This window comes from Perissodus microlepis, chromosome 23, assembly GCF_051167445.1.
Source record: "Perissodus microlepis isolate ML-2025 ecotype Zambia chromosome 23, ASM5116744v1, whole genome shotgun sequence".
NCBI lineage: Eukaryota > Metazoa > Chordata > Actinopteri > Cichliformes > Cichlidae > Perissodus > Perissodus microlepis.
The window spans coordinates 34423689-34442873 of record NC_140482.1 but is presented as its reverse complement, the minus strand read 5'-3'; the positions used below and the strand labels follow the sequence as shown (position 1 = coordinate 34442873).

Below are 19185 nucleotides of genomic sequence, written 5' to 3'. Positions count from 1 at the left end.
TGGGCGCAGGTTAATAGTGTGCTACAGGACCTTGCAAGGTTGCAAGCAGATACTAGGTGAAGTTAATTGTGTTTTTGAAGTAATGATTAGTGCCAGTGGTTTGGCTAGGTGTAAACACGCAATTAGATGCACTCCACAAACACCACTCAGTGTTTTTCTTTTGTTTAATCAAATTAGGAGTAAGAATGTTGCTGCTCTTTATTTCATATTGTTTCCTTTTTTTGACGCAGGTAGTTGGTCGCAATTGTTTCCTGTTTTATATTTCTGTGCATCCTGCTTTTGAACAATATATATATATCTATATATCAAAAGCAACAACATCTGCTGTAGCATTTGACACAGTATCTTGTGTCAAATGTATGGTGGCATTACCGTAGAGGCTATCAGCCCTGTGACAAACAGTTGCCATCTTTCTCTGATGCCCTTAAAATGTAAGGAATTAAATTATGAATGTTGGAGCAATCACTTGCATTTAGACCTTTACTGCTATGTCTACAGTACTGACCTTGACTAAACTGAAGCTGAACCCTGAGCTCAACCCAAGTGTTGATCCCAGGACCATTGTAGGATGCCATGCCTCTAGGCAAACCAGCTAGCGGAGGGTCTGGGGTCAGTGGGTCAGCTCAGTTGGGCATAGAGGCAACACTAACAAGTCACTTTAGTGTCAGATGGCTCTACTAGATAGAGAATGACATACTCTGCAGGATGCATATTATTTATCTTGACTACACAGATTAGTTGGTGTTGTAAACCTACTGGTAAGGGCTTATAGGAGTACACTGCAGGTGTGCAATCTGAAATATTATAACAGCATGGCTTTACAGTTTTTAATTAACAAATACTGGTTCAGTATAAAAATGTCACCGCCGCCTCCTGTTCCCCTGGACTACCTCAACACTATCTCTTCGTGCCAGTATTCTGGCTGTGAAACCTGAGCCAGGGGCCAAATATAGCCCCACACAGTGAGCAGTTAGGGACCGGGACAGATGGGACAGCAGGCCACTGCAGAGGCAGTACGCTATTGGACCCTGAACCCGAGAGATCCTGCTGCCTGCCTGACCAATAAGGCTGCTCTTCTGGAAAGAGAAGCTTCTTTTTCGACTCATTCTTACTTAAACAAGACAAACCTGGACCCACAAAACCAGGAGAGAGCAAACAGAGGACGAACAGAACACCCGAAGGTATGGTTTCTTCTGTTTTCGGTGCTTTATGTTTATGTTTCTTTATTGTTTATCAAGTGTGTGACTGAAATCATTTAATCTGACAGTGACAGTAACAGTACAGCTGTTTTTAAATATAGTCTCTCAGTCAGATTCAAGCATCATGTATACAGTATCCCCTCTGACATGTTTTTAGGAGCATTTTGAGTCCCTCTCACTCTGAAGAATTTGTTCTGTTATTTATACCATTGTGAGATTGTAAAATAATGTAAAACATGAACTCTAGAAAAGATAAGGAGGTAGCAGTAACTTGGGCAGCAATGGCAGTCATTAACATTTGTCAGCCAAACCCAGTGTTTATTCATATTTAATTATCACTGCGCTGCTGCTGTTGTTGCCTTTGGGACACTGTCCAGGTTTAGTCCTTTGCCATAAGTGTATTTTGTGCAAGTGCAGCTATACCTGTGTGTGTTTAAAGGTAGCAACCTCTCCCCCGTGCTTGGGGTGTGTGGGGTTGCAGTGTTGCTGTGAAACATAGCCCAGGGGATTAAAAATAACAACAGCTGGTCTTCAGGACGCCATGAGGCACTGAGTGTTACACAGCGTCTTATATGTAACTACATCAACAGTTTTACAATATGCATACATACATCTAGGTTTGATGTCACCATAGAGATCAGAGCTGAAGCAACACTCCTCTTTTAAACTACATGTGAAAGTGATCCATTGTCCATTCACATGAATAGACGCCAGTAAGCTCCAGTTTTGACTAGAGCAAACTCACATGTAAAGAAGCGTCATATGAAAAAATCATGTGTTCTGGCACAATATGGAGAAGTTGGAGTAGACTGGCGACAAATAGACTGTATTTACAGTCATTTGTATGCATTTTACCTTCTTACAAGCATAATAGGAAGCTAAAGTTACAAAGGCTATCACATAGTCTCATGTGATAGCCTTTGTTTTTCTTTTTCTATTCCAAAAATCATCATAATATGGGATGGGGTGAGGGTCAGTAGATAAAAATGCTCTACAATTCTGTTTAACTGACATTCTAGCAAATTAGATTTTTAACATCAACACCTTCATTAATCCATTCGTAGTTTTAGCATATGATGGCAATACGGTAGTGGCATGTGTAGAAATGTCACCTCACAGTAAGAAGGGTGATGGTTTGAACTTAATGGAACTTTGCGGCCTTTCATTGTGGAGTTTGCATATCATACCTGCACCTGTGCATATTTTTAGGTTTCCTTTTACATTGCAAAAATATGCTTATCAGGTTAATTGGTGGTTCTAAATTGGTCATAGACGTGGATATGAATGAGCTCTCAATTTTACGAATTTGTCAACTCTCACCCCATGACAGCTGGGATAGGCTCCAATATTCCCACAACCCTTGGATAAGCAGGAAATGCATGGATGTTATTGTTCGCTCTTTGGCATACCATCATTTGACTGATGCTACTGTTACTTAAACTCCCAAACAATGTTTACATCAATGTCGAAAGAATCAGTGTATCCACAAAAATTATTTTTAAATTCACCTTTTCTTTTAGAAGGGCAGACATTTTTCTGGTTTATGAGCTCTTGGTGTTTATAAAAAGCATATTCATATTAGTATTTATATCTATTATATGAACAAGTTTTAAAACAAATATAAAAGGTATTTCAGCCCTAACGGATGTAAGACAATCGCAGTTTGTGTGGAGGGGCAAAGGAACATGTGTGAGGAAAGTATAACACAGAACAGGGGCCCAGGATAAAAAGTCCTGACAGGAGCGGGGTGAGTGAAAAATGCCAGTCATGCTCACTATGACTTCAGTAAAGGCCTTTGCTAATACCCACCAACTGTGTCCAAACAACACCAGCTTGACTCATGCTGCCTGCTATGTCTGTGTGAGCAAATGATACAGCATAGTAAAGTCTATTTTCTAAGCTGTCTTCTCTTCTGTGAGCTTGTCATTTCCTTTTTCTTTTTTTTTCTTTTTTTTTTACAGATGATTACAAACTGCACTGTCTGCTGTGTAAACATGTATAAATGGCTGGTTATGACATTTGCTGTGTATTTCAGGATGCAGGACGGGAGTTGGAATCAGCCACTCCCCATCTCACTGCTGCTAAAGGACCCGCCACCAGGCGCGACTTTGGAGGGTGATGGGGGCATATTTTCTGAGGCATCCTCTGATGGAGAACTCTACCTGGACTCAGTGACAGAACTGGATTCTGGAGATGGAGACTTTCCGGATCTTACCGCCTTCTTAAGTGCTGAAGAGATTAATCGTAGCCTGGACCTGGCCCGGGAGGCCTTTAATGATACATGCGAATCTGAAGATCCAGGTCCCTCTAATCCAACAGAAGTGGAGCAGGCTCTCCAATCTGTCCCCTCCCTTTCTGTGTCCTCACAAACTAGTGAAAACCTCACTTCAAGCCCAAACCTGCAGCATCAGACCAAATTCCCCAACCCAGATGATAATGCAGCAGTTAATGTTTCCTCCAGCCAGAATGCCCCCCTCAGTAAGCCTGTACATGTGTCCAGTGAGGCTCCATCCTGTGTTGAGAAGGCTGTACGTCACAAACCGATCCAACCAGTATATAAGCAGGATAAACCCAGGCTGGTTCATGAAAGCCTGGAGCTGAATGATCGAGTGGCTTCAGCCACGGAGTTCTGCAGCAGAGCTGCCACATTTATCGAGGAGCTCTCATCCATCTTTAAAGGTCCTGCTCATTCAGAGGCAAGGATGGAGGAGGATTCCTCCTCTCCTGATAGTGGTTATCTGACTCCAAGAAGCCAGCGGCCGGTCCCTCAGGGATCAGCCTCTGGTCCTTCTTTATCTCCTGGGCAACAAGAGGAAGCACAGTACAGCCAATCAGACACGGGCACTCAGCCTGGTGTCCCAGCAGGAGTGGCAGCTTCTTCAAGGTACCAAAACGCTGAAGCTCCAACAGTATACGGACCCCTGTCACCTCCTCGCTTTCTTCAGAAGCTGAAGAGTCAGGAGGTGGCAGAAGGGAGGCCCATTCGTCTGGAGTGCAGAGTCAGAGGAAATCCCCTGCCGTTGGTCAGGTAGGTTTGGATGTCAGCCGGATTTTATTGTGCAGGTTGCATATGAAGGGTACCTGCTATCTGTTATTATAGAATATAATTATTGTATTTGGTTCCCTAATTTTATGGAGATCTTTAATTCATAGATTTTCAAGTTTAGTGCCATGAAAAAAAGATCCACTTGTGTCTATTAGACTAAGATTTATTAAGGCAGCTCTCTTTTTAAAAGTAGATTTTAGTTGTATTGACTACCCATTAACTGAATAAGGACTGAGGCACTTCTGAATAAGGACAAGGATTCAAAAGAACTGTCTTCTTTTTTAGTTGCTTGTGGTTGACAATAATTTGTATTTTAAGTCTATTCCTTTAAAGTTGGCTGGTGAGACTAAAGAAACTAGAAGTTGTCCTTAGCTGTAGAAAACCCAGCAGAATTAAAGCTGGTTTGTTTTTCTGGATATTTTATAACCTCGAGTTGTTACCTTGTAAAAACTGTTGTATGAAGTCTGTGTACTGCCTTGGTACTTATGTGGTCACTTACACAAACATCATGTTTTCTTGGTTTAATTTGCTGTACTATATAATTATATAGCAAACTGACTGATACTGGATTTTTGGGGCTGATGCCAAAACAATTAACGGGATTAAAAAATTGTTATCTCAGTATATCTTCTAATATTCTCAAAACTAATCCCCCCCCCCCCCCCCCCCCCACACGCTTTAGCTTAGCTGTGTTGCTACTCTGCTGCAACTGCTGCAGAGTGTAACGAAACAGATTCCTATTATCTCTATTTCATTATCTTAAAAGTAGAAATCTCAGAGAACGAGAACTCAAAACGAAACAGACCCTAAGATGTTAAATCAGTATGTTTCAAGAATGCACTGACCTCTATATAACTGTCGTCTAAATCACAGTGTCAGTGATGCTCAACAGACCAACTGTCAGGATCCAGCCTCACTGGCCTGGCTGTTACAGATAAGGTGAGCGAGGGGTGCGAGTTGCCGATGTGTTGACAACCAGGGGGGACTTCCACTCTGTGTAAGCACATTTGTCCTTTGGTACCTGTGCCAGATGAAGCAGGGACGCTGCTAATTTACGCCTGGATGAACTGTTATTGCTCTTGAGAGGACGGCACCACTGGCCCCTGGTTACCAGTTCATCAGAAAACTAAAAATACACTCCTCTCTTGTTTCTGGATAAGTCATTCTCACATCTCAGTCCACACATTTGCTGTTTACTACAGAGACATACCTGAAGTAATTAAAGTTTAAGTCTGTTTGAAACGTCAACATCCTTCTAATTCTTTAGCTTTTTCTTTTCTCACATTTGAACTATTAAACTTACATTTTTAGAACAGTTTCTTCAAGATTCTGTTAACCTACTGGATAGAAACATTTTTTACTTCACAAAGTGCTTCTTTTAATCATTCTATTGCTTATATTAAGCTATCAAAGGTTACATGAAGCTTGAAAATCTGGATGTCTTGTGCATTACTGTACTTCAACTTCACTTAATGACAAAAAATTTAAGCAGGGTTGTCAGACTTATATTTGATCATTATTGGGTCAAATGGGCAAAAACATTGTCCGTATTTAATGAATCATCCATTTAAAAAACAAATAGTTAAGAAAAATAAGTATTTCAACAGTGCCTGTTTTCCCACATTCAGATGTTCTCATTATATGTAGCATTAAAATGTATGGATCAGACAGGATCTACAAAAGGATAAAAAAGGTGTTATGATCTAAAGTGGAATGAAATATCAATAATATTCTACATCTTTATTATCCAAACAACTTGGGGTCTAGAAATACCATCCGTCTGCAACAGGAATACCATCATATTTGATACAGTATGAGTCATTCGCCTCTCATATTTTGCAAATATGATGGCTTTAGTTTTTGTAAAGCCATCCAGTAGGCCAGTTGTGGCCCCTGGGGTACACGCTTGACATCCCTGATCCTAAAGAGCCAATTGTGGTTCTGCTTAAGTTATTTCCAGCCTAATCTTTCCTTATCTGTATCTTAAAAAATGTATTAACAGTTTGAAACAAGCTGTTTTATCCTGTCGTCCTTTAAGTTATCTTTCTTCTAATTGACTGCATCTCATAAACAGATGGTTGAATATGTGCCTGAGATGACCAAATTATGGATATCCCCTCTGACATCATACAAATCAGAGAGTAGAAAAAAACTGTCATAAATATACACTGACCTTATTATTTCAAACTCTTTTCCATGTTTGATATGAGCATCCTGTATTATAACAGCATATTTATTATACCAAATAAGTGAACACATAACAGGTCAACTTAAAGGGATTTTTGAGTATGTAATTTCATTTGAGGTGTTTGTGTAACAAGAAGCTATAAAGCCCCATGCTCAAGATATGAATCTCCCCAGTAGGATATGGGGGGCCTCCTCTGCGGCTGTATAAATAGTCATGAGCCAGGCACTGGAATGCAGGCAATGCAATGACTAGGCATTTTCAGTCACCAGACTCTACATCTCCTAACACCTTTTTGGGAAATATGAAGGTAGTGTGTAGGGAAACAGGAGAGTCCAGACACACCGGCGGTAGCTCCATTATATAACAAATACAACAAACATAAAGCTGAGAAGAGTGGAAAACAACAGACTTATTTCACTCTTACCTTTCTACTGTAACATTACAGAAAGATTATGATATTTGTGCCGTAGAAAACAAACTGAGTTGTTGTTGTGACGTAATAAGTTGGAAAATTCTGCAGGTGAGTGCAGATCCTAGCAGCAGGTTTTCTTACTGATTTTTTGCTCTTGAAGTGAGAAGCAGTCAGTATAATCTATGCACAAGGGCTATCACTTCCTGTGCTGGATACTGAATGTGAACACTAGATGGCAGCAAGTTGTTTACCATTCAAAACAGACATGCAGCGTCATCTGTAAGTGTGAAAGATATTTAAGCAGCTGCTTAAAAGGTGAAACTGCAAAGACAAAGATTTTTGTGCTGCAAGTCTAGTTATATGTGATGAACATATGGAACTATATGGCCTCTAAAGACTGTTGCTCGTCTGAGTTAAAGAGTAAAAAGGAAAAGTTTTTTGATGAAACTTAGGATTTTTTTAATGTATTGGAAGGCATTTCTTTGATGTTTGGTTACTGTTGCATAGTTGCACAGGTTTAAAAAAAAAAAAAAAAAGATTCCTGAAAGGTTGAATTCAAATGCCTCGTTTCTATTTAGTGTTCATTTCCCACAGGCAGCGCCTTTGATGCAATTGCCAATTCGAGCAGGTGATGCACCTCTTCACCTCCGCGTTCTCTCAGGCTAATGAGTTGGTGCTGGATGTGCTGATGCCAGCATTTTGGAAGGCATTCCTGGTTTCTGGGTGCGGTCTTTTGTGGTCAACCACAATTCGTCTCGGTCAGAGAATCTTACGGTGCTGAGTGCCTGGTATTCTTCAGCATGCCCTCAGTCTCCTCACTCACAGTGTTTTATGTAATGCCCAGCTTTTAATGATGCATTTCTAGTATTTGTGTGCATGTTAGTTACATCCATGCGAACCTGCACATTTTTTCAGTGTGAGGTCATTTTGGCTTGTTCAAGTCTCTGTTTTGGGGGGGTTAAGATTGGCTCTTGGCATGAAGAATTAGGCAATGTATTCAGTCTGTCCAAGCCCCCTGTGTGTTATTAAAGAGAGCATTTCAACACTAAATTGATAGTGTGAGGTCTCATTGTGTGAAACATCCAACACGCCGCAGGTGGCTGCTGACTGATGTCTCGCTATTTCAGTGTACTATAAAAGTGACAGAGAAAATCCATCTCCCATTGTGTCGTGTCTTGCTGCTCTTTCATGTCATTACTCTAACTGCCTGCTGTGCAAACAAGGCACTTCAAAACTTCACTTGGAGCTGAATGAGGAGAGATGCGAGGGTAGAGACCAGCCTTGGCGTCTTGGTTTCAGCCAAATACACAAAACCGCAGGGGAAACTTTTGGAAGCTGAGAGGCTGTGGAAGAATTTGGCTAAGACATCTACACTAGGCAGCATCAAGAAGAGACTCCAACGTCAAGAAGAGGCAAAACTTTATTGAATGATGGGGAATTTGTTGTCAAGGCATAAAAGGCCAAATACTCACAAAAGCATCTATGAAAGTTGACCTACTATGTGTCGCTTTATTTTCAGTCATATATAATTGTGATTCAGTCAATCTTTGTGATAGTCGCTTTTTAAATAGTCATGTTTCAGTCCAGTTCAGAAACCAAACCGCTTGATAAAAAAATGTATATTCTCCCACAGCCAAACTTGACAAACACAAGGTGTTGCCTTCTTTCTACTTCCTGTTACCTTTTCACATTAAAAAATATTCCACAAAGTATTTTTCTTTTTATTAATGGTAAATGGCCTGTATTTGTATAGCGCTTTTACTAGTCCCCCTGGGCTTTACACACCCAGTCGTCCACCCATTTACCCATTCACACACTGGTGGAGGCAAGCTACAGTTGTAGCTACAGCTGCCCTGGGGCAGACTGCCATATCGCGCCATTGGCCTTTCTGGCCAACACCAGTAGGCAGTAGGTGAAGTGTCTTGCCCGAGGACACAACGACCGAGACTGTGCAAGCCGGGGCTCGAACCGGCAACCTTCCGATTACAAGGCGAACTCCCAACTTTTGAGCCACAATCGCCCTGGTGGTTTGTTTGCACTGTCAGGTTATATGTGAGCTGTGTTAAAATATAAATTACTGGTTTCGGATTTGTGATGTTTGACATGCTTGTGTTTCCTGTGTCATCCTCAATATATTTTGGTTACTTAAATTTGCAAACTCTGTAACCCTAGAAGTAGAAGTACAAAAAGTTACTTTATTATTTAACTCTGGCATTATTAATCTCTCTTCCACAGTTTGTCTTTTGTCCCCTCACCCCCAGGTATTTAAATTTAGCATTTGTGACAAAACGGGAGAATGACTGCACTATTACATGTTAAGAAAAAGGTGGTCATCATCATTTGTCATTATTAAAGTGAGTCTGGTTTGTTTTTAGCTAAACTTCTGGATTTGGCTTCACGGCTGTTGTTTTTTCCATTTGACACTGAATTTCTTACACTTTCTGGCAGACATACATGAAAGATTCAAGGCTGGGATACCAGCTACTTGTTGTAGAAGTAGTTATCATACCAGCAAACAGCTACAGTAGCCCTTCCTGCCATGTTTTGTGGAACAGACTTGGCAATGAGGTCATAGCAGGTGACCCACTGCTGACTCATGACGTAGTCCCGCTGTAATGCTGACTGTTTGGCCTGTTTCTGGAAAGCCATAACTTTAAATTCTCCCTCGTGGACTCATTTGATCTCTGCAGGAGGAGTGGAAAGGGAAAAGCACTGGTATTTTTATACCTGCGCTTTTTTAAGAAAACATTTGGAGAGCATGATGTCATTCATATTTAAACTCCAAATAATGAGAGAACCTGGAGTGGCTGTAAGACTCTAACTTAATACGATACGGGAACTATTTTACGGCAACATTCCTGAAACATGAAAACATTTAAGAAGGTGGGACTTTACCTTTTCTGAATGGAGATCTTGCAAGTTGATGTGAGATCGTCAGTTTGACGTATTATTCTGTTCTCACCATACTGACAACTGAACTGTGTTCATGACTATGCGTTATATGTGTGCAAAGATGTATTCAAGACCCAAGAACATTTGAGCTTGTCCAGTGCAGACTGCCAGAGAGTTTTGTGTTGCAACCATAAATAGACAAAGCAGCTTTCGTGTAATCTATATCACAGACATAGAAGACTATATACACACCTTTTTCCACTAATTCTTCCATTTTCAAATCTGGGCTAATACAGATTATGTACATGAACTTGTTGAAATAACAGAAGTAAAACAATTCTGATGGACGTCAGCAGTATTCACGCTTAGACGGTACCTCTGGCCCTCAACTGGCTTAGAGACAGAGTGTGAGATTTCACACAACAAGGTGAGACTTTTTTCTGAATTTAGGAGGCTCCTGACATCGACTGCTTGTGACAAATAGTCGTGAAATTCACAGATATCTTTTTAATCCAGTTATAGATGCTTGCTTGAGTCATGGACACATACCAGGTCTGTCTTGCTTGTAACATGTGTTTTTAATACACAGTTAATTCCATAAGAATTTGCACAATGGTAGTTGTTTTTAAGTTTCTCAGCATCTAAGCAGTTGTTTTTAAGCATCTGTACTCCATCACAGTGGATTTTAGAATTAGTGACTGAATCAAAATGTGACTGAAGTGCAGAGTTTCAGCTTTAATTCACAAAAGTACTGCATTAAGTACATTAGCGCAGTGGTCCAAATACTTATAGAGGCAATTATCTCTTGGTTTTATCAATGGTAGCAAATTAAAACATTATGCATACATTCACTTCAGCTTTCTGCTGGTGGTTGGGTTAGTTAAGTTCTGTCCATTTAGAGAACACAGCCCATGTTCAACCGGTTCTAGACTGACCACAAATCTGAACCTGAGTCAGTGGAATAGGGGTGGTAAACATTAGACATCTAACTTTTAACCCAAAAGTTGAACATCTAATAATCATAGTTTGGTGCATAAAGCATAAACAAGGCTAGGAGGATTCTGGGCTCACTTTCAGCATCATGTTGAAATCACATTTTATGCTTTGTAGGTGAATCTTTAAATACCATGAAAAATCATTTGATAGAATGATGTACTGTAAAAAATAATGAAGGAATATTTTTATTCTGCTTCAATTATGTGAGCAACCTAAATAGTGTCAATAAATCACCACCAAAATAACTATGAGTGCAGAAAGGGTTAAATAAGACATGCGAAGAGAGTGGAGTGAGATTTGTAGGGAGTTATATAAGTGGATCAGTGACAGTTGAAGAAGTGGAATACCAGATTTAATATGAAGCATGTCTGTTGTGGACAAAGGCAGCAGTCATGCACGGCGGGAGGATGGTAATCCAAGACAAGTTCAGCAGGAGGATGGGCAGAGGACACTCCATAAATCTAAACTCTGTACCGAAGCTTCTATTCCTCCTTTAATGTTAGCAGGCATCTTGACCTCATTTTAAACATGCATCCACTTACCATGAGCGTTAACCAAGTCCATCAAGTCTACGATAGACAGTGACACACGAAGACTCAGACTAAGCCTCTGATTCTTTAAAATTCCTCCTGCACTATAATATAACAAAACTGACTGCACACGTTTGGGACAGGTCTAAAGGTCTGCTGACGGTAACAAGGACTTCATTTTCTGCTTAGACACTTAGGTGCTGTCTGCGTCTGTGCTCTCAGGTAAGATTTGTAGTTCTGAGTCATCCGGGCCTCGGGGTCTGTTCCACAGCTGGACTGTGGAACAGTAAGCAGCGGGTTGCATTCCTCTGTTCACCTGTTAAATGACTCGCAGCTATTCATCATGCTTGATAAGGCATGGCCATTAGATTCAGCTTACAGTAATCTGCCTTTTGATGAGATATTTTAGGCTGTTATTTTTCCTGGATGTTGGATTCCTGTGTGGCTGCCAAAGAGCTGCGTTTGAAGTTGAGCCCGATTCAATTATGGATCGCCGACAATATTGAAGTGGTGGAATTTAGTGCGTGCTTTTATAAGAGTTTGTGCATCTAAAGTGTTATTATGTGTACAGATATAGCAGCAGACTCTGCTGGTACTTTAAACTGTAAAATGTGCGTACATGTACTGTCCACTTGGCAGTGTATTGTGCGAAAAACAGTCTGCACAGGGATGGCTGTTTTACGAGCAGACGAGGTCAAATGGGACTCATAAAAACAAGCTCAAGTCTTCCTTCCCATGTACATGTGACAGGATAACAGCTGTGCGAATGTTAAACTGTCTTACACAGAAACTCAAGATATGCATCTTTGTTCTTTCGTCTCTCCATGTTTGTTTTTTTCCTGTGACTTGAATAAAATATCCCTGCCTCTCCACCCTTTTCAGTTTAAGCCTGAGATTGATATCATAGGGGGCGACACTTGTAGCAGGGGGTCTGCAGGATTTGGTTTCATATCAAGGGAAAGGGGAGGTGGAAAAGAGGAAGATGTTTAATGTCGGGCTCTCGGTGCAACTGATGTGAGCTCAGATCTAAGTCTATAAATTCATCGGGAGGAGAGAAGGTTACAGAGTTCATTCAGACCGTGTCGACAAAAACTTCAGCCACTGGCTCCGCCGGCAAATGTCTTCTACTCTTTTTCAGTTTTCAACACAGCAGAATTGCAGGGTGTTTCACTTCTGACTCATGTGCATCCAGTTTGTGAAATATCTTATCAGCTTTCCTCATACTTCCACTCTCACAGAGTGTCTCAGGGTGGCTAAGAATTTGCTTTCGAGCTGTAAATATTCATGGCGGGTGATACTAAGGTGATTTGTCACGGAAGCTGATGTTTTTGTATGTTTGTAATTTTGTTGCATGGTCATGGCTGAGTGGTAAAAAAGGAATCATTTGTTTATTATTTCTTGTATATTTACTTGAGTTGGTCTACAGATGGTCAGAGGTTTACTTTATGAGTTACTCTTGTGAAAGAAGAAACTGTACAGTCAGTCAGTGACTCCCAACCAGTATCATAGGGCATATTTTCAAAAAAGCCAGGGGGATACGTGGACAAATTCCATCAATTAATTTGAAAAAAAAAAAAAAAATCAATTCAGTTGACATAAACAAGTAAAAAATAAAATAAAATTAATAGTTAGAGGAAAAAAACAGACACCCAAAATAAATAAATATGTAAGAAGACAATAATTGAAAATAAAGAAAGAAATCTTGAAATTGCTTGAAACAAGTATGTTTAAGCAGTTTAAAAAGCTATATTAAAAAAGTTTGAAACTGTTAGATACTTGTATGTCTAATACATGTTTTTGTCAGAATAAAAAGTTGAAACAAGTAATTAAAATTCCAAAAAAGATTTGCAAACTCTGGGTTAAAGTTATAGAAAGTATAAAAGATTAGCCATTTTGATACATAGCCATACAAAATGGGTTTGAACTATGCATGCTTAAGTTTGTCCCATCTGTCTTAGTCTTTATCTCTGTGTTCTGTCTTTAGGGGCTCCGTAGTCTCCCCAGCCCATCTTGTCTCTTGCTCCCTCTCCCTCTCTCTGTGTGTTCCTGTTTCCCTCACGCTTCCTCTGTCTGTATTTCATCTCCCTTACCTGTTCCCTTGTTCCTCCTTGTGTCAAGTTCACAGGTCTTAGCCGTGGTCTCAGTGTTTGTACTTCCTATCTTATTTTGACAGTCTCCCATCCTGTGTTCAGCGTGTTCAGTTTTGCTACCCGTCTCGTTATGTCTAATTCATTCTTGTTGTGTTCCCATGTGTTTCCACTTCCCTTATCATCCTTCAGTGTACACATCGTCCCGGTCTTCCTCCTTCCTTTGTCAGTTCTCCCTCTATGTTCTTAGTGTTAGTTTTGCCCAGTTTAGTTACCACTACCTTAGTCTCCTTTTGCTTTCATGCAGCCTTAATAAACAGCCTGCTTTTTGTTAAAACCCAGTTTTGCCCCCAAATGTCAGCTTTTGGGTCCTCACTCTCTGCTCCACACGACCTGCTGCCGCAGACTGGGTCAAGAAAAGGCCCATCAGCTGTGTGTGCGCTTCTTTGAAAGCCAAGTCCAAGGAAAAGGGCTGTTAGTGAGTAGTTGGCAGTTTTTTGGTGATTTTTGGCAATTTGTTAGCAACCATAGAAATAACAAAAATTTGAAAAACCGGTAAGGGAATATACATTTTTCCCTAGCAACTGAAGGTTGCCAGGGGGTTACTAGTCAGTCTTTAGGCCTGTGTGACTGGGGCCTAACCATAATTGACTGATTAATGACAACAGTCTTAATCTAACTTAACATTAATTCAAACATGTATATTTTAACTTGAAAGGTTGTGTTCCCAAAGGGGTTCCTAGGCCCATATTATAGACTGAATTTAAAAGCTGGCAGTAACCAGAATCATGTCACTCGCTGGTTATCAGAGTCCATTGCCATCTTGGTGTTTTAAAAAAGAAGTGACAAGTGAGGGTTGGATTTGATTTGGAAACCAGCATTTACTGTAAAGCACCCCTGCCTTTTTGTCTTTCTGGAAACTAAGTAGAGCCATAATTTGCAAAATAAACTTTGTTTTATTCAATATGACCTGATTTTTAACAACTAAGCCCATAAACTCATAAACAGAAAGTGTTTACTGAGGTCATAGAGAAAGTGAGCTGAGGGCTTCTATACAATCTTAAAATGCCTCCCGCTGGCTATTAAAAACAATGCGGGTTTAATGCACTTCCACACTAGCTCCACTTTTCAGACTGAGGAGCTACATCCATCTTATACTTTCTATGGCCCATCTCACAGTGCTGCTGTAGGGGCATTAGATAAAAAAGATTTAACTACTGCAGTAGGTGACTCATTGTTTAACCACACTTATGACAACACATCTGGTCAGTGTACTTTGAATATGGTATTAACTATATCTAATGGTTGTTCCCAGAAATATATGATACATACCAAAATTAGTGCTGACACAGGCTACTGCGTGGTTTGCCTTCAACGGAAATTACTCAGATGCTGGAGATAAGTAGTTGCGGTTATGAAAGAACTTCTGTAAATCAATGAAATTTAGTATGGCACAGGCACTAACAGAAGCACTCCCATAGGTGTCAACGCATGAGAAAATACTTTGCTTAACTTCCTTAATTCCAGAACCGCACCAGTCGCAATTAATGTAACTTTAACCCATAACTAGTTTTAGAAAAAAATGTGAAAAAGCCATAAACATATGTAACCTCAATAACAACTGGCCAATTAGACATCTGATCCACTTCCTGTAAGTACAGGCAACATGCTGCTCCTGAATTATGTGTACTCATTCATTTTTTATGACTGATATGTTTAATTTTTAGGCTCTTCCGGAAGTAACTTTTGTTGGTTTTCATACTGGATTTATTTGAAAGTTTGGACGATTTATTGCAATCACAGTATGACATCATGAGAGGACATAGCCTCTGTTTTTGTTAGTGTCATTTGGTCTCCTTGGAGCAAAAACAGGAGTTGCTATGGCAGCATGGCCTCCATTTTTGTGATGTCAACTGACCCTTTCAAGACCTCTTTAAACAGGACGTAATGTCTAAGTGAGTCTCTGATTTAATGCATACGCATGTTTGGTTGTTTGTGGTAGGAATGGGAAATTATTTAACATTTCCTGATTTGTGTGGAAGCTTTTCCTTGTGTCTTTGTTAACCTGTGTTTGTATGTTTATAATGTGAGATTTATAATATGATGTTTATAAATACAGCCTGCTATGTTGTTGACTTAATTTCTTGCCATCTATACAGTAAGACAATAGCAGTGGGTCTGCGAGGGCTATTGTCAGATACCTAGTAATTAATGGGAACATCCAGAGACTGTAAAACCCGGTCTTCTCATTAACCCAGGTTTTATAGTCACTTAGGGGGAAGAACAGTGCTTTTCAGGTTTTATCACTACAAATTAGAACAAGTTCCTTCACAAACCACATAATGACAGGTTGTGCAAGAGGGACAGGACATTCAGTTCTTTCAGTTTTACTTATATAATGCCAAATCACAGCAACTGTTACCTCAAGGTACTGTAAAGATGCTACAACGTCATAGAGCGAAGCTCAGTGATACCAATGAGCGAAGCTCAGTGATACCAATGAGCGAGGAAAAAAACAACTTGGAGCACGAAGGGTCGGACAGACTAGGAGAGAGAAATGACAAAAAACTAATGATGTGGAATTCCTGCATATAAATCCATGGGGAGTAAAAGAGAGGAAAGCAGGATGGAGATGCTCAGTGCATCATGGGAGATCTTCTACCAGACGAGAGTAGATCAGGAATGAGTCCTAGATACTTTTTTGAGCTTTTAGTTCCTTAATGTCTCATCTTTGCTGTTGAAGTGATAAAAGTTAAACCGTTAAACAGTCAGCGTTTCTTCTTAATGGGTTTTTGGTTAGAGGTTTTTTTTACACTTTATAACCCAGTGATATCCCACTCTGAATTTTGAAGCCATTACCTGCGAAGCCATTTGTTAACAAGTAGCTAAATGTGTTTGTGAAAGTTATATTAATTTATAAAAAAATCTACGTCATAAGCTTTTTTTTCCCTTAAAGGTTTATTCTCTACATTAATCCAAAAACCTTGGAAAAACACCATTTTCTTTAAGTTAAGGGTTAGATAAAGCTACCTGTGTCTATAGCAGCCAACTAGGAGATGGTTTTGAGTCACCAAATCCAGCCCTAGCCATTAACACAGTCTTTCCAGAAGCAACTTTTGTAAACTAGCAGCTATTTTGGATTGAGTTTGGGCAGTTATTTTGGAACCCCTGTCTAAATGAATGGTGAGAAATTCATATCTTTAGTTGCAGTAGTTACTGGGCCATAAAATGTTCAGATTAGTATCTCTCAAGTCTAAAAAAAACTGTTTCAAAACTTGGGCAATTTTGTCACAAAATGTAATTTAAAAAGCTTTTTTTCCCCTCTTGTCCAGTTATATAAGTGTGAATCTTTACTGTGGTTGCTAGTATGTTCCCTTAAGTACAGAGAGGGTGACTGTCGTGAACCCAAACCAAGGAGCCTGACAGCTAAAGGCTCTAGTCCTCTGTCTTGCTTTTCTAACGCTATAAACCATAAGAAAACATTTCCAATATGAAAATACTGATACTATAACGTTGATAAGATATATTTATATATATGCAGTCTCCCGGCAAGGTTCTTTTCATTGTATATTTGCATGTAATCTGGTAAAATTTCATATGTAAACATGTAAGGAGCAGACCATCTTCGTAACAAGCACCACAAACAAGCCCACCTGCCACGTCCTACTGGTAGGCTCTTTCTGGCAGCGACCAAAATATCACAAGTTCAGCCTGCCTTGAAGCCTGAGTGGAGCCCCCGCAGAGAGCGAAGCACACCGCACCCTTTCATTCTGCCGTGGATAGTGCATCAGACATAAATCTGCTGACTCTAAACAAACCACCAGTACCACATTTATGTTTGCCAAACTAGGTGAATTTGAAGCTAGGAGCATTTGAGATTATTATGGTCTCATTGTGTGTATGTGTCGGCATGGGTGTGTACAAATCATGACGTACCCACACTGCTTGCAGTAGCCACAGCCATCTGTCTTGTACTTGCCAGGTGATGCCAACTCAAAGTGGTCTATTTGGATCCTCACTTATCCAAGTTATTTTTGTTCAGGCCTAACAAGGCTTTTTAAGTGGCCTGCTTAGTTCTGGCATGTGGGATTTATTAAGTAATGGTCAGTATAGTTAGTGTCCTCTCTTTTTGGGGCACACTGTAGTGTGTATTGCAGCACTGTCATCTTTTATTTTGATGATATCCCTCTTCCTGCAGTCACAGATCAGAGGCCCAGAGGTTTCCATGGTGGCAGGGTCATTTGGCTTAAACCCAGTGCTCTCTGTGGTGTTTTTGATGGTCAGCAGACTGTGGCTGGGATCTGTATAGGAGCAGAAGTTTTGCTCTTTGTTTGGGTGACAGAGTCCAGAAATACACAACAAAAAAAGACTGGGTTTACTTGTTAAAATCCTTTTAGGCCACAAAATGTTTCTCATCAGAGGAAGTTTACCTGCATCCAGCTTTGAAGGCTTTAGAGTGGCAGAGAGTTTGATTGGTTTGGGTAGGATTTATCCTTGGTGTAGAGAACACAAAAACATGGAGACATTTCAACCAACCACTGGAATTATATGAATGAATCCAATGTGGCCAACTGTGAAGCAGTTTTTGTGTTTTAAATGAGTCTTAAATGTATTTTTTCTGCTCTTCTGTCTTGTGTGGAATTTGGCAGCCTGGGTTGCTCCCTCCCTCTCAGCCCTCCGCTCAGCCCGAGTGTTGTGTGTGTGTCTGTATGACTGCGTGACTCCGAGTGGCTGTCCTGGTGTGAGAGTGTCAGTGTGTGTCACGCTGTCAGGAGGAGAAGCACTGTGTGAAAACTTCAAGATCAAGGGAATCTGTGTAAGTTTGATTTATCTAACTGGGAACAGCACAGCAGCTCAGGTAAGTCTGAAAAACAACCTTGATGCCATCTGTCGCTACAATTAAATGGAAGTCAAGCTTGTGTGATGAATTTCTTTGATTTGATCTTCAGCCTCATTGAACATCACTGTAATAAGGGTAACAGACTCATCAGAATTTGGGTTTTCTAGACGAACACTTCTAACTTTTTACTGAATAAAATAGTAATGTAGCTTTCTGAAACAACACATGATAAACTGCGGATTTTGTATGTGAATGAATGAATAAGTTCATTCATGTATATATCAATCCATATTTTTTTCTAGGGACACTACTCACTTTAAAAAATTAGATGTAATATGTGTTAGTATGTGTGGGTGTGTGTGTGTGGGGGGGTGTATCCCCCTGAGTGCTGAGGTGTGTGCATTTGTAGCTCAGCTGCTCCAAATGTCCGTCACTATTTCAGCAGAATGTGTAAACACGCACAAACAGACACACGCGTCAGTCACTATAACAATTAATTACTGCACTGACAAATGCAGTTAGCATTCAGTATCTATTATTCCTGCTACCCACAGTATGAATTTCACAATGATGATTCAGACTGAACCATTTGCCTGCTTGGCGCAGCCACACTGAGCTCTGCTCTCTTGCAGTGGACAATGCCAGTTAATGGACTTGGCTAAAATTCCTTGGAGAAAAATATCATTCGTTTCATCCGGTCAGAGCTTTGACTGTCAACTGCAGCTGTCTTCTAGCTGGAATATTCCGGTGAACTTTGACCCCTGATGCTGTGCCATCATTAACCAGGCTCCATCAACAGAGGCCCTTTGCTTCTTTGTAAAGCTCGGTTTCTCCATGTATCATCTTTAATCAAGACATGCATGTTCTTCAGTCACGCAGGAAAACGTTTAAACTGAGCTGTTGTGCTTATTTTGTAGTCCAGATGACAATACTCAAACAAAAAGGCTGTAAGATAGAAGATGATCATTCACTTTGGCTTTGACTAAAGCATAAAC

At 40.2% G+C, this 19185-nt stretch overlaps 1 protein-coding gene across 3 annotated transcripts in view; it reads left to right on the top strand.

The window, feature by feature from the left end:
- The first annotated feature begins 1033 nt into the window (after positions 1–1033).
- The window catches only part of palld (palladin, cytoskeletal associated protein), a 68346-nt gene continuing 50194 nt past the window's right edge, over positions 1034–19185 (top strand). For all 3 annotated transcript variants that reach the window (XM_084920655.1, XM_084920656.1, XM_084920654.1), the window contains exons 1-2: positions 1034–1181; positions 3235–4227. In XM_084920655.1, coding sequence (XP_084776781.1) covers positions 3236–4227 — 992 coding nt within the window. In that variant the 5' untranslated portion in view covers positions 1034–1181; position 3235. The remainder of the gene's footprint in view (positions 1182–3234; positions 4228–19185) is intronic.